Below are 16,751 nucleotides of genomic sequence, written 5' to 3' on the forward strand. Positions count from 1 at the left end.
ATTGAGATTTAACTGTAGTTAAAGGAATACCTGCCTGGAGGGAACTAACAATATGGAAAATGGCACAAATGCATCTAAAAGACCAAGTTTTCAGCAATGTAACTACATTAACTACATCATTGGCTTGTTTTTATTTTCATTTGTTTTTAAATCCTCACATAGAATATAAACTGCTTTTTTCACCCTACAGTAATGAACTATAGTTAAATAAAGGCCAAGAAAGGAATTTACAATGTTGTAATCAGGAATTTTGCTGATTCTCTGCCATTCAATCAATGAGGATCCCGTTGTTTGATCAACTCTGAATTACCTGTTCCTGAATTAACATGGAAGTGGCTGAGTATTGCACAGTCACTTATACCCTTAACATAATTCTTAGACAAAAATCAGCATGTGACAAGACTGTATCTTTTGAAATACAGGTAAAATCATCCTTCCAGTCAGCTTCAATACAGTTTCATTCATGATGTATGGGCTAACCTGAGGCTACAGAAAATTATATTTGCTCTAAGATGCCATGCAAGGGGATTGAACCCAGAGCTTTGTGGCTGCAAAGTGAATTTCTTAACAATTTGACCATACTGCATCCACACTGTCAGTAAATGATAAATCAAAAACTCAACTGTCAATGATGCAACAGTACTAATAACAAAAATATATCCTTAAATAAATCCTTAAAAATGCTTCAGCCCGAAAGCTGTGGCCATGCTGGGGCACCATTCCTTAAATGAAATTTATGATGGTCATTTTTCAATCATTTTAAACAAAGAAAATGGTTTTGGAAGAAATTTTACAAACATTTATTAAAGATATGTTACCACTTTTATAATATGCTGAAAATCAAATTAAAAAACAGTTGTTCAAATTCTCCAACTTTATAGATTAAAAAAAATCAAAAATTAATTCAGTAAAAATCACCAACATGTAAAGAGTTGGTGGTTGAAAGGTAAGGATTTGAACTCTGGAGTTTGACAATTTATATTGTCTTTGAGTAAAGGACTTTATTACATTTAGAATATCAGTCATGATAAATGACCTCATGTCAAGAAAGCCATCCAATTGTAAAAATGAAAACATCCAAACACATGTAGTATGCAAATGGAAACATGTAATGTATGATTAATGCATTCAAGAAATTTGTGTCAGCACTGTATTCAAAGACAATTCAATCAAAATTAGAGGAAGATCTTTTAAATATTGGTCAAGGGATGACAGAGTGACTATTAATTCGTATTTGTTTTATTGTTTAGTTCACTCATACTAATCTTACTCAGCTAAAATGGAAATGTTTTCATCATCAAAGCATTTTGAATTCAAAATACAGAATCACTGGAAGCAATTGTGGTTAATGACTAGTTTGAATCATTATAGCTTAAGACAATAATCAATGATGAGCGTTTCTAAATTATATAATTTTAAGAAGGAACTGGAAAAGACTTTAGTACAAAGTCTCTTCCAGGAAATGAGGTACAGTTGTACCTATAAATGCTTTACAAAAATAAAATCACGTTCAAAAATGAAGCTATGCATAATGGACAAAGGCAACTGGGGAAAGCCACAAAAGAACAAGAGCATGTTAGATAAAAGAAAAGTGCGAAAGATTGGAAAGCTTCTTTGGTGAATACCAAACAAGAGAAGCATTTTGATATGACAATTAGAAACTCTAAAACACAGTGAAGGTTTTACATACATGAAAAGCTTCTTCATAATGAAAGTGCAGCGTAAATATTTCAAATAATTCTCCATAAAAGAGCAAATCCACTCTTTTTCTTCTTGCTTTGAGTATTCTAGGTTTAAAAATAACTATGATTTAATAGTTCTACTAAACACATGAATGCTGGTCTATAAAATAATTCAATGCAGGGGAGATAACTTTCAATAGTGATATCAAGTATTAATTTATTTGAAGCGCTTCAAGGAATATTAAAATTGAGTAGAAAATCAATTTTATCACCTCAGTATAAGAAAATGGAGAAAATAAAAACATGAATTATTACTGATGGATATTATTTCTGAACTATGAGGTGATATTATTCAATTGTCTTTTATTAGATAACATGCAACCAATGAGTAACAGTAATGAGTAACAATGATCAACAAAGTGATTCTTTTATCACCCTAGAAATGATACATGTTGAAATGAATCTCAAAGAACAGTATGAAATGGTACAGAATAAACGTACTTTGATACCATAACCGGTAATATTAGATATGTCATCCAGTAGAGATGAACTGCTCTACCAAATTTTCAACACATCTGGACATTAAGTATCAACCAACACCCTTAAAGTGAGACTGGACAAAACACTGCATCTCTCTCACCGTGTTCTCATACATCTATAAAACTTGAACTTCGCACACAGCAAAGTAATACTCAGTAATAGATATCCTCACACTAAAATTACATCATATATTACAAAGGTCACACTATAAATGGTACCATATATACAATACAAATAAAAGAATAACATGCATCTAATGACAGCAAAGTGATGAAATTAGGAAATCAAATGTATTTTCAATGAATCATGAAGGCAGAAATAAAAGCAATCAGCAGTTTCATAAGAGTTCAACCAAATTCTAAAATATTTTGATTGTAATGGTTACAAGTGACAGAACTGTAAAACTCACCATGCTAACATTTGTAAAAATGACAGGTTTGTATATTTTATAACTTTCAGTTACAGTCGTTAGACTGAAGCCATGCTAGAGCACCATTCAAATGAATTGACTCCAGTAGTTATATGAGGGGATGCTGAAAAATTCCTGGCTTTGAAGGTATCATGAAAGGCTTGGTTGAAGGCTCAGCCTCCTAAGTTCTTTTACAGGGCTTGGAAAAACTGATAGACCACTGCAATAAGTGTGTGAATCTGAGAAGGGAATATATTGAATGAAATCATAATTAAGTGACCCTGCACATAAGTGAATGAAGCTCTGACTTCACTTATAACCATACAGTAACACAAAGGGAAAAAATATGAAGAAAGCTAGCAAGTCATTCTACAGACACTGAGCTCACAGTTATTGGTGATTAATACCATGATAGAAAAAAAGTAAGCAATTTCCTCTTTGTTACTACATCAAGAAAATCAGTTTAAGTGGTAACTAAAAACAAAAAAAAATAGAGATCTAAGTATACATTAAGCATACTCATACTAACTCCAGCTTGAATATGTGGGAGACAAATTTTAGACAAGACACACAAAGCAACACTGAAGTTAAAAAAAAGCTGAGATATTTTTTGTCATTTTGGAAAAGTTGCAAAATTGCATACGATAATAAGTTGTTGTTTGACTATCTATATTATTAAAGAAAAATACCTTTGGAATTCAAGTAAAGTAGGCATAATGATGACAGCTTTTTGCTGATCAAATGAAAGCTAGAAGGAAGTACTATGTTTGATTAAGTTTATTCTGAACGCCAAAACTATAACAAAAATTAGAAGATGGAATGTGTGCACAATTTACTGCTGCAAGTTGATGCAACTAATCATAAAATTCAATGAATACTAGCTGATCATCCTGAATACTAGTGAAAATAAAAGGACATACCAAGGATGGATTAAAACAATGCAGTAACAGTAAAGCATCTAGGACATAAAATTTAGTGTAGTGATGATTTTACATTTTGATTGATAAACAAAATTACATGCAAGTTGGAAACCTGGAAATGTAAAGGCTTATGAATCAACAGACTGCTGTTGATAAAGGAGAGGCACTGGTAGAAGATCTGACAATTATAACCCTTTAAGCAAAATCCAGAGATATCAGCTTCATTACAATTCCTTTTTAACTAATTCGTATTATTTTGTAAGTTTATAGGCTCTTGTAAGAACTTCATCATGAAATAAGCTTAGTGCTAAAAAAGCTACAAAAAAAAAAAAAGCATCAGTTAAAATGCATTTTGCTCATTCAGTGTGAAACAGTTCTAAAGAGGTGGGTTGGTACTGTTTTAAATTTTAGTATTAGCTTCCACATTATTTAAACTAATTTCAGATATTAAACAGACTTATGTTTTTGCAAGCATACAACATTTATGGTGGCACTAATAGTCAAAGATGATGTATTTTGTAGTGTTTGATCTTGTTATATGGTTCCTAGACTAAGCCTGTGTTGAACCATAATTACAAATAAAATATCACTCTTACACAGAGAAAAAAAAAACCTCATCTTCAGGGAGAATCTCTCTTTGCTCAACATGAATTGTTTGATAACACTATATCAAATATACCAGCCCAGCTGGATCACATGCTAGGCAGTAGATTCTCAGAAACTTTTGCTTGCAAAGATAACCTTTGATTAAGAAAAACAATTATTTTGATCAGGTGATAACCTGGCAACAAAAACAGTAATTGGTCATCATTTTCCAGTATTTAATATCATTTTCTTCTACCTATATGTGGTGGTGAATTAATCAGTTTCCCAGCATAACACTACCATTTTGTCCTTGGGGACCTTTAGCAGAATCTAGTCTCTTACTAGCATTCAAACCAGAAATCCCTTTTGAGGATACCTTCTTGCGTACCTATCTCCAGTCTTGGAAGCCTTGTAATAGGTCATGGATACAGCTTTTCCACTTGACTAGTCTTCAAAAAATAAATATAGACCTACCAAACTTCTGGCATAGACAAACTCATTACTTAAAGCAATTATTTCTACACAGACAATTTTTAAAAATAGAACTACTAAATTCCAAGTTATTTACATACACTTTCTGTAATACTTCAGCAAAGTTTTCTTTCGAGAAATTCAGTGGCACACAAGTGTTTGTTTCTATCGATATAGCAGATATTTTGATGCATAAGTTAATATGGTACTCCTCCTCCACCAGCTCACATAATTTACATTACCAAAACTATTTTATCAACAGTATTTTAAGCCCATCCAAATTGGATAAGGTGGAAGCTAATGGAAATAATTCTGCTAAAGAACACATTTGTACAAAATCCACGTATTGCCTTTAAAATAAAATACTTTCTGCTCACTTTCCAAACCAATCGCTCAGTGCACTGGATACAAATAATGAGCTGGCTGCCTTCAATTCGTCTACTAAGAGTGATAGCAAAAGAGGTGGGGGAAATAAATTCAAGGAAAAATATATAAAATTTCTAAGGCCTCAGAAAAATGTATGAGTTACATACGTTATATTGCAACACTTTTTTAATGTTATATTTAGGAATAAATATAAGAATGTATAAGAGTAATGTTTGATGTCAGTGTTCTTGTAATTCTCACATCTCTGAGATACTATTCATGTTTCTATTTACATATTCTCAGAGACATCGCAAAATGTTTATGGTTCCGAAGATATTTGCCCCAAGGTATATTTTGCACAATGTGGGACGTAACTGTTCTTGATAAACGAAGATAAATTACAGTATTTCAATAACATACATGTCAATATACATAAAAATAATTATTAACGTATAAAAGATAATATTCTTTCCATGATTCTACTTGTAAAAAACAAAACTGACGTTTTACACATAAATATTCATTACTTTCTGTATTCTGGTTCGACATAACGGACAAACATTTCTATCTGGTGGAGTACTACTGACGATGTGGTTAGCACATTGTACACACAAACACATGTGTTTACATGGCAGAATTAAAACTGTCTTTACGTGGTCTTGACAAACAACACACTTACGTTTATCTCTTTCTCGTTCAATTTCTCTTTCAAGCTGAGTGCTGTTTAAGGGCTTGTTTATTAGCGGTGTGGGTGGGCGACTTTGTTGCAAAGAGTTTCCATAATTTGGCAGATCAATATCGCTGTCTGTTGTTTCAGACATAATGGAGTCGCTTTCGTTAGTTTCGCTGTCATCAACACTTTCTGAATCACTATTATCAGATTCAGTGACATTGCTGCTATCATGTTCTTCTTCTCCTGGTTCTTCGTTATCAGAGATCTCACTATCGTTGTCAAATCTAGCAACGGTATGACTATAATAGTGTCTAAAAATGGGGAAAGTAATACCTCTTTGGTTTAGAGTTCTACTCATTTTTATTCCTTGGGTCAATATAATGTGAAGAAAGATACAAACTACTACACCGAACAATGCTTCTTTGGAATACGTTAAATGAATCCATATATAATCCATTGTTTTTGTAATCATCATAATACAAGAGTCAATTGCATCACGTAGCAAATATGGGACGTTTAAGACAGAGGACAGAAGTTTGAGGACATATAAGAAAATGTCCACAACAAAACATCCAATAGTTTCAAATCCACCAACAACGAGCAAGAAAAATGCGTCTGTAAACTCTTCTCCTTTCATGCAAGCTGTATCCCAGCTTTCTTTCAAAATTTCCACTGAAGTGTTGAGTACAGAAACGGTTCCAACACCGCCATTCCACAACAGATAGATGAAACTTTCGATGGCATTCACAACAAGGAAAATTGTATTTATAAAAACTAAAAACAACTGCCAAAGTAATACAACAAACATTCTCAAGCAGGTTTCAACTTCCGTGACAAACTCAATAATTCCGTAAATAAGCCACATGATAATTTCACTTGAAACGGAGAGGAAAGAACTAAATGATGTCCATAATGCAGCCACGATATTTATCACAGATGAAAAAGCCTGATGGTTAACTAACATCATGGAAAAAAAGAAATCTTTACTTCTTGAAACAAACACAGATGCTTTGTCGCACATAATACAAAAATTGTCCCACAGGTCATAAACATACCGCATGTTTTGATATTTGGGCGATCGGTAATCCAACTCAAGTTTGCATTTTTTTTTCTTTCCGTATCTCGTTTGAAAATTATGAAAACCGTTTGAAGACGGTTTTGTATTTTGTTGGGGTTTTTTTATGAATAAAAAGGAAATATTCAGTATCCGAATTTATGATATGATAATCAACAAAAGCGTGTTTCAAATACGAAGAATGTTATGAAGATAAAAATAAAATCAATTGAATAAGAAAAAAGTATCGAAGAGAACAAAATAATTCTGTTGTTGAACTGTCTGGCGTAGATAGACGGTGTAAATGAAGAAAATTATTCCTGAATATATAACCGGGTCAGTTACAGAGATAGTGGATAGTTACAAATTAGATAATAACATGTTTATTCTTGTAGAAGGCAATTATAAAGTATATGCCCTCCCTAGAGTAACTTTTAAAATTCTATTGTAAAAACAGAAATTCCTCATAATTTACATAACTGGGTTTAAAGTTATGAAACCGGATTTAAATGGTTTAAATAATAAAGTGTATGGGTGCATTACGAAAATTACTTTTAAATATGTATCTTATTCTATCCCTTTTTCTGATCACAGTATTTTAAGATTTGTAGCTGAAATAATAATTGACTATAATAGTAAATATGAACGATCTCAACCCAGCTATCAATATAATTTTGTGCCTGTTTTCCATGCTCATACGGATTAGATAGGTAGTCACAGTTCAAGTTTGGGATCTTTTCCTTTTGATGGACGGAATTTTCTAGTTAACTAACAATTTGAAACTTCGTATACTGGTAGAATGTGTCTCGGACATCTTTTTCTCTTGGCTTATTGAGAAAATTCTATAGTTTGTAAGATATTTGTCGTTGTTTTTCTTCAATTTCTGCAATTTCAACCAATCAATGACTTCTATTGAGGTGAAAACATTCTGTGCCGTATGAATATGTCCCTTGTTTAAGAAACAGATTGGGTTTATTTATATTTCTGAAGAAAAAAAAGATACCCTTCCACCCACCCCTAACCCTAAAACAGATTGAAATGCAATAGATCGATACTAGGGTCAAAATTATGGGTGACAATTTCATATGACACCGCTAGAAAAAACCGAAAAGATCCCTATTGTCCTTTGTATAGATATCTCTGATTATTGTAGGCGACATAAAAAAAAAAGAGAGAGAAAGAAAGTAAGCCGACTTCCGCGTCTGAAAGTTACCAGGAAGATAAGAGAGGTATGTTACCTCTGCAACAGTTACCAAGTAGAGAGAAGGAGACATATGTTAACTCTCTGACATCAAAGGAAGTAGGCATGCTACAAGTGCCAAGCCAAAGAGAAAGTGTGTAAATTCTGTTTAGTTGTTCTGTATTTATAACAATTCCATAGCTAAACTAGGTCACAGTAACATGAAGGATATTATGTGAGTTATCCAGGTCGAATTGAACTTGACACAAGATGGCCAGGAAGTTGATAGCGGAGTCTCCTGTGTAAATCTAGAGAACAAAGGAAATAAACTTACAGAAATATTCACTGAGGCTTCAATTCCTGGTTGAGAATCCAGAATCTAATCACTTCAGATGCTTCTTTAACTGTTTTTTTGTTTTTTTTGCTAGGTAGAGGTGTTGACCCTACAAAATCCCATTTTTACAAATGTGTGGTCCATATTAGTCTGATCTCTATCTTTTGACCAGTCCAGCATGTGAAACCAAGAGCTAGCATTCTGGTTGCATACCTCTCAGGGATATTGAGGCATACAAGTTATCACACCACAAGGACTGAGCTTTGAGGTGGACATTATAGAGTGTACTGAGTGCATTTTATCATGGTACCAGCACAAGACTGAAAAGTGCGCTCTATCCCGATATTATCTCCATTTTTTTTTGTCAACTACTTACAGTGTACTGGAGGCATTTCATCAGAGTACCAGCACAAGAGCGGTTGCCTTGTCCCCTACAAGACTAAATGGTCTTGAAAGTAAATGTAACTGTGATAGTGAATAAGAGAATGACAACAGAGAGAAAGAGAGAGAGAAGGTGAAAGAAAAGAAAATATGATGGAAGAAACAGAGTGACTGAAGTGAGAGGAAAGCAGAGGAGGGAATTACAGAAGGGACAGTGGTTTGGAGACTAATGAAAAAGGGACAGTAATAATAGAGAGTGATAGGAGAGTGACAGTAAACATAGCTACATATTTGGTGTTAGGAAAGAGACCAAGAGTCAGAGATGGGTGATAGTAAGATGTTAACAATGATGAAGGTTAATCAGAGGAATATGAAGTAATGGCTGACAGTTCAGAAAGGTGATGGCAATGGTCTCTTGTATTGGATACCAACAGATCTGATGCAATTGCTAATTACACAAGCATCATAATGGAGAAGTGAGGGAGGTAAAATGATAAAGATGGTGATAATTATGATTGAATATGGAAAGATCCAATGCTATCTCACATATCACAGATATATAGTGAATAGGAGAGGATGAATGATGGGGAGATAAGTAAATAATGGAGAGTGGGAAGAAAAAAATTAAAGGTATCATTGAAATAATGCCTTCCTGTCCCACTTAATTTACTATGCACATGACTAGCACAGTTTGATTTCTATCCTTTGACCATTCCAGCAGAGGATGTCCTATTGCTCTATTCTACAAGGCATTTCAAATACGTGTGTGCTGTTCATATTTGGAAGTGTGATATGGTAAAGTCTCTTAAATATCTTAGATTAATGGTTTGAGGAATGATCTCATATGACTAATTTACACTTGCCACCTGAAAATTTTTCAATACTTGCTGTTTGGCTACTGCTGGAGAAATGTACTAAGAAAAGGAATTCCAGAACATTTTGAGGATGAGGGAGTGTATGTAGAGGTTAATGTTGAGGTGAGGTTATAACACTAGATGATGAGGAAAGACAAGTGAGTGCAGGTGGCACATAAAAAGCACCTTCCAAACATGGTCAATGCCACTGCCACCCGACTGGCTTCCATGCCAGAGGCATGTAAAAAGCACCCACTACACTCTCGGAGTGGTTGGCATCCAGCTGTAGAAATCTTGACAGATCAGATTGGAGCCTAGCGCAGCCTACTGGCTTGCCAGTCCTCCAGTCAAACTATCTGACCCATAACATTAAACAATGGGGGTCCATCCAACGATGCTGACTGATTGAGTGGCAGTGTACAAGACTTGCAGCTCTGAAGAACAGGAAACATTTGTAGTACCAATAAGGACCAGGGAAATAGCATGGTGTGCTCAGAGTTCGATTGTTTAACGATGATTTCATGTTAGTTTAGTTGAGTGGAATTTCTTTCAATGAGATCTAGGATGTCTGCATGTAGCAATGGCACTGTCCCTGATGTAGTAGTACTCCATTGTAGGTTTCACCAGAACTTTGTAGAAGGTTAGAAGATTTGGGGTTTTTTTTTAGCTCTAAAGAAGGCCATTCATAATGGAGCTATGGGGATGTCATCTAGTGAGAGAGACCTCCAGTGGTGATGAAGCTTAGCATTTTTACAACATTAAGGGTTTTACAGGTTGTCCATGTTTTGTGGTAGTAGTGATGGAATATTTATATACCTTTTCCTTGTTTCAGTCATTAGACTACAGCCATATTGGGAAGCACCTTGAAGAGTTTAGTCAAACAAATTGACCCCAGTTCTTAGTTTTTTGAGGGTTTTTTTTAAAATCTGGTACTTATTCTATTGGTCTTTTCTGCCATACTGATAAGTTATGGGGATGTAAACAAACCAACACTGGTTGTAAAATAGTAGAGGGGATAAACACACACATATATACATATACAAGTTGGCCTGGGGCTATAATAATAGACACTTGCTCAGTGTGATGCACAATAGGATTGAGCCTGAAACATGGTTGCAAAGCAAGTTTCTGAATCACTAAGTCTCCAACTGTGCAAAAATAAAAACGGTCACCTTTATCTAATTAGTTTTTGTCAGCTAAAAATTTCTGAATTAATTTAGACCCAATTGCACAGGTGTGAGTATATGAATAATTTAAGGTAGCCATACAAACTATTGCATATAGTCACAAGAATAAAAGTGCACAAATGAGCTGTGAGAGTTGGATGAAAATAATTCAAAATACCTAGACAAGCTATAAACAGCTGCTAATACTGAATATTAGGTTAAAGAAAAAAAAATCATTGGTGATGATGCATTTAAGGAACATCCTATAATCATGAAATTTATATTTCTATATAATCTATTACCAGCAGGATGAATGTAGCAAGTGATCAATGCCAGACTGATGATTTGGTGACATTATCAAATATAATGAATTTATATTGTCAGACTTCAATTCTGATAATATAAGTTCAGTGAGATAATGAAAAAGTGATGCCACTTGCTTATATATCTACAGATGCAAGCACTTATAAACTGACCAACAACTCTTAAAGATAGAAGTACAAGTAGTGTTATGTTGTTAACATTTTCACTATGAAACAAAATTATATTATTTTTTTTTTTTTTTGTCTTTGGTTAAGTGTTACTTCCTATTTGCTTCTACCTATAAATCAAAGGAAATAACTACTATTCCCTCCAGATTTTTCTTTTGCAACCTGGACATCAATGTTTTTTGAAACTGACCAATTTTCCATTACATTTCAGAGAGATTCAACACTTGATTACTGAAGCAGAATTTTCTAAATGTTTCAAGAATTTCTAGAACATTCTGGCAACATAGATATGGGGATCTATGTTTACTTCTTCCTGTTCAAGTGGAGACAAGATGTCATTGATAGCTGCATTCATCACATGGCATCAAGAGGTTCTAATTTGCTATGTCTGTGGCAAATGTATCAAGACAAGAGTGAAAATGTACTCTCTGGTAACATCTACTAAAATGTGTGAGGCCTACAAGACATATTTTGGTATATCTGTCAGGGAACAAGACAAACCCTGGGTACCTTATTTCACATGCGAACTCTGCAAATGAACTCTAGAAGGTAAGATGGAAAGTTTTAGTTGTTTTGATAGTGAGATTTTTAAGTGTTAAAGTTATGGAATTTTTTTTTATTCAAATGTTATTTATTTTCTTAATCAGTATTATTGAAACATTATTTAACACATGTTTTTTAATAACACTCAGTGAAACCTTTGTATTTTTATACTCGTATTTATTTATTTTACTCTTTCGCAGAATGGTGCGGAGGGGAAAATAGAGCCATGACATTCACAATCCCATGAATTTGAAGGGAACCAACTGATCACTTAAACAATTGTTTCTTCTGCAAGGTGGAGCCTTCCAAATGTCGAGCTGGCAAGAATGCTACTATATATCCAAACCTTCTGTCATCCATCTCCCCAGTTCCACACAGCCCTGAGCACCCCATACCTACTCCTCCAAAGACAGAGTAGCACATAAGAGGATGAATTGATCCAGATTACAGAGGTGCAGCTGAGGAGAGAAACCCATACTACCCCAACTAAGAAGACCATCCAGGAGTCTCAAAACCCAGGCACTTCATAATGGGAACATGTATCCATCTCTTCCCTGGCTCACTCAGTGCAGCTCAAAGAGGAATACAGCAGCATCAAGATCTTGCTAGATGCCTTGAAATATGAAGAGAATGGTTGGGAGGTTATCAGAGCCTTCAAAATGGTGGCCTTCTTTATGGGTCTCCAAGGTGGCTTTGCCAAGTTTCCATGTTATCTTTGCCTCTGGAACAGCAGGAACACTGTGGCATACTACCATAGGCAGGCCTGGCCACAATGGGCCCAGTTTAGTGTGAGGAGAAACAAGGTCTTAATGGGAGCTACTGTTGGACCCACAAAAAGTTTTATTTTACCACTGCACATAAAATTGGGCCTTGTGAAACAACTTGTCACAGCTCTAGACAAGGAGTCTGCAGCCTTCAAGACTTCTTCCCTAAGCTCTCTGAGACAAAAGTCTCACTGGACTGCAAATAAAGATCACAGAGTGCAAGAAATTCCCTAAAGAAGCTAACTAGGATGGAGAAAGCAGCATGGACAACTTTGTCACAGTGGTTCAGGGCTTCCTGGGGAATCCCACAGCTGAAAACTATGAGGAGCTTGTTGAGAACTTAGTGAAGAACTATGGCAAAACAGGCTGCAGAATATCCCTCAAGGACTATATCCTTGATAAATTCAAGGAGAACACGGGAGATTACATTGATACCTGCACCTATTGTATGTAGTGGGTGCCTTTTTTGTCACTGGCACTGGCCATGATTACATTTTCACTTGGCTTGATGCGTCTTCTCAAGCACAGCAAATTGCCAAAAGTCTTAGTCACTTGTCATTGCTTCTGTGAGACCCAACATACACAACAGGCTTCCAAGCTTCTCAACTACACAGCCATGCTATCATTACTTTTCAAATTGAAACAAAGGCAAAGTATTTCAACAGAGATTTGGTAACAAGAGTTAAAAAGTGAGATATCAAAACATACAACCCAGACAATTTGATTAGAGTAAAAATAATTATAACACTGCTCTTTACTTGAGTATCCAGTGGATTCTATATTACACATACACACAGAGTGGCCCAAAAGTAGGTTTACAGTTATCAAGTAGGCACTTTAAATTTCTTTTAAAGCATTTTATTACATTTAAATTTTTATCTTACAAACTGAAAAGGGAGCTTGACAAAATTAACTAAATTAGCATAGAATAATGGTTTCATATTTTTTTATAATTAAGATCTAAACTGTTATATGAATGTGAAAGAGATAGTTGAGTAACTGTAAACCAGGCGTCGGCAACCTGTGGTCCATGAGACATTTCCCACGACCCAGTGGGGTTTTTGAACTGACAGTAAATTTAATGGAGCCGATCAGCAGCCGTCTTCTCCCCAGCCAGAACAGCATCCTACTTTCATGGTACTGACACAGAACAAACATTACTTTGGAGAAGAATTCCAATAGAGTTAGAAAGAGGAAATCATCCTTTTGACCAATATTGTAGTATAGTATCACTGTACGATAAGTTATTTTTTGCTTCTACTCCAATTGACTTGGTTATAAATATTTTTTGTTATTTTAGATGGCTGAAGGTACCCAACCTGCGAAGAAGAGGAAGCTGTTGGACAAGAACTGCTCCTCCAAAAAGGAATGGTAAGTGTTCTTTGTCAAGCGCAAGGGAAAAGCTTTGTGTCATCTGCTATGAGATCGTCACCATTATGAAGGGATGCAATGTGAAGCATCACTTCGTTTCAGTGCACCCCAAGCAAGCTGCGTTACCTGACAAGGCAGAGTTCAGGCGTCTGAATGCGTGGCTGGAGAACCAACATGCCTTCATGAAGAGGATCATCTCTTTGGTGGAAGCAGCTTCTGAAAGCATCACTCGGGTCAGCTACCATGTTGCACACCTTGTGGCTACCAACCTCAAGCGGTTTACCCATGGCAAATTCTTCAAGGTGTGCATGATGGCTGTGGTTAAGGACATGTGTCCTAACAAGTTGAGTGAGTTTGAGGCCATCAGCCAGGATCATGACCCGCCACGTAGAGGAGATGGCCACCCATGTCCAGGTTACCCTGAAGGACATGTGTCAGTCCACTCGCTTCTCCATTACCTTGGATGAGTCGACTGACATCAAGGACACGGTTCAGCTTGCCATGTTTTTCCACAGCAGCAGGGATGATTTCCCAGCTATTGTTCGGGAGACCATGTGCTTAGTTTCCTTGTTTGGGTCCACATACTCTTGTGAGCAGCTGTTCAGCCGAATGAAGCTGACGAAGAACAAGACGAGAGCACAGCTTAGACGCTCATCTTCAAGATGTTCTCCTCATCCATCAAGCCAGACATTGACTCTATCTCTTTCAAAGCATCAGCAACCTTCACATTGTTTCATACTGTGATTACTGCAAGTCTTAATAAAGGCTCAATTTACAGTTATCATCATTGATTTTGTTATTTTTGCAGGCTGGGAGAGGGGTGCAGCCCGCAGCCTGGTTTAGGTTGCCGACGCCTACTGTTAACCTACTTTTGGGCTACCCTGTATATATATATATATATAAATTCATACAATTTTTCTGCAACCATTTATGAAAACTGAAATCTTAGCTTATAGGTACAGGCATGGCTGTGATTAGTTTCCTTCCAGGTTCAGTCTTACTGCAAGGGTCTTCTAATATAGCCTCGGGCTAATTAGACTTGTGAGTAGATTTGGTAGACGGACACTAAAGGAAACTGTTAAGTAGCTTGCTTACCAACCACATGGTTCCGGGTTCAGTCCCACTGTGTGGCACCTTGGGCGTCTTCTACTATAGCCTCAGGCTGACCAAAGCCTCGAGTGGATTTGGTAGACGGAAACTGAAAGAAGCCTGTCATATACATGTATATGTTTGTCCTCCCAACATTGTTTGACAACCGATGCTGATGTGTTTATGTCCCCTTAACTGAGCAGTTCAGCAAAAGTGATTGATAGAATAAGTACTAGGCTTACAAAGAATAAGTCCTGGGTAAGATTTGCTCGACTAAAGGCAGTGCTCCAGTCAAAACGATTGAAACAAGTAAGAGTATTGTATTAAGCTGGTTTCTTGTGCTAATGTAGACTGGAATGCTATTTGGTTTTATTGTTGGAGACCAGCACCAAGCTAGTTAACTGTTGCAAGGTTTAATTCAGCTGTCCACTCTCATGCCTTTGCAATCAAATGAACCTTCCTCTTTTGACACCCATTAAATCAGACCAGTTTTTTAAAGCCTGCTCCACCGATCAAGTCATATTTGTCTAATTTTTCAGTCAAGAGCCACTTCATGCAATTGTATACTAACAATTCATCATTGTATGACATCCATGTTGGTATGAGCTGGAGTTTGACAGGAGCTAGCAAGCCAGGACTGTGCCACCTTTCCTAATGCTAAATTGTACTTTATTTATGTAGCTATCCAGATTGAAGTATATATACAACAGCAGAGAAGTATCAAGTTTTCAACGTGAAATTACAACAGAAGGAATTGAACTTGACAATACAAACTCATGAATTATTTGTCAAATGGGCAGTGATCTGCTCCAACTCTGCCACAATTATTTAGTTTAGGTAGACTGGGCTATTTAAAATTATCCCGGTCACTGTCATACAACAGTGCCCAAGAATTCCTAAGCTAAAAATGCCCTAAACACTGCAACCAACTAGAAAATGGCCATACTGTATATTAAAGGGAGTAGACAGAGATTCTTTTGAGTGTACCAATGCAAACAATGGGATCTCATATAGGATTTATATGTAACAGATAGTAAGTTGCCGATATGAAAAAACATTGTAGTGAAATATGCGCAACTTCAATATACATAAATGATTGGATAGATAAGTATCAAAGGGCCAATTGATGCAAGTGGAAGGAGTCTGCAGAACACAAAAACACGGTGAGGTCCAATCTCGAGTTTAGGACATTTACCCACCAAGAACAACTGATGATGATTTAAAACTTCTTAGTATATTAGAGAGGGGGTAATTGTCTTGATATGCCAATCTCAGCATTCTGGACCTCACAAAGAACCATGTCAAGTGGAATGATGGTAAATGAGAACAGACCCATCAAACTATTATATAAGGTTATATAAGTACATAGGTTGCAGCAATGGAGTTGACTGTTTACACAATAACAATGAGTGTATAAAAGACAAATTTTAAATGATTAAAAATTGCCACCATAGACACAAGTCATTGCAAATCTTTTTTATGCACATTAGAAATGATCAATCTCATGGTAAAATAAACAAATATTTCATTTCAAATTATCCCACAACCTGTAAATACCCATTGTTTTGAGGTTGAAAGCCCATTTATCAATAAAAAATACTGCACACAATTTTCATTGAATCAAAATTTATTTTAATGTTCACTTGGTACATAACTATTCCTTCTTCTTACGCCCAGCCTTTTTCACAACGGGACGTTGACTGCGAATAAGGGCACTGGCTTTTCTCATTGCAGCCTTAAAAGAAAAAAAAAAAATGTTACTTCCATTACGTTTAGAGCAGCAAGACATAATTATTTCATCAAGGCTGTTCATTGATAGAAATGCTATAACTACCAATGTAAGAAAGAACTTAGCTGGAATGCATGCATCCAAAATAA

The 16,751-nt window shown here is 35.7% G+C and overlaps 2 protein-coding genes and 1 long non-coding RNA gene across 3 annotated transcripts in view; 1 reads left to right on the plus strand and 2 right to left on the minus strand.

Annotated features, from left to right (window-relative positions):
• LOC118760929 overlaps positions 1-16,751 on the plus strand; it is a 23,650-nt gene continuing 6,899 nt past the window's right edge. Inside the window, exon 1 of the long non-coding RNA XR_004997044.1 lies at positions 1-126. This is a non-coding gene — a long non-coding RNA (uncharacterized LOC118760929). The remainder of the gene's footprint in view (positions 127-16,751) is intronic.
• Positions 144-7,370, minus strand: LOC115227670. The gene has a single exon (XM_029798426.2). It carries the CDS (start codon positions 6,704-6,706, stop codon positions 5,480-5,482), a length of 1,227 nt encoding a protein of 408 aa, XP_029654286.1. The 5' UTR covers positions 6,707-7,370; the 3' UTR covers positions 144-5,479.
• LOC115232462 (60S ribosomal protein L28) overlaps positions 16,483-16,751 on the minus strand; it is a 12,949-nt gene continuing 12,680 nt past the window's right edge. The window contains exon 6 of the mRNA XM_029802344.1: positions 16,483-16,608. Within this exon, the coding sequence (XP_029658204.1) occupies positions 16,528-16,608 (81 nt within the window). The 3' untranslated portion in view covers positions 16,483-16,527. The remainder of the gene's footprint in view (positions 16,609-16,751) is intronic.

The sequence above is a fragment of the Octopus sinensis genome, linkage group LG2, assembly GCF_006345805.1.
Source record: "Octopus sinensis linkage group LG2, ASM634580v1, whole genome shotgun sequence".
Lineage (NCBI taxonomy): Eukaryota > Metazoa > Mollusca > Cephalopoda > Octopoda > Octopodidae > Octopus > Octopus sinensis.

What these genes read in the sequence shown, in the direction of transcription:
- LOC115227670 (XM_029798426.2), bottom strand. Translation starts at nt 6,706, where the DNA reads ATGCGGTATGTTTATGACCTGTGGGACAATTTTTGTATTATGTGCGAC.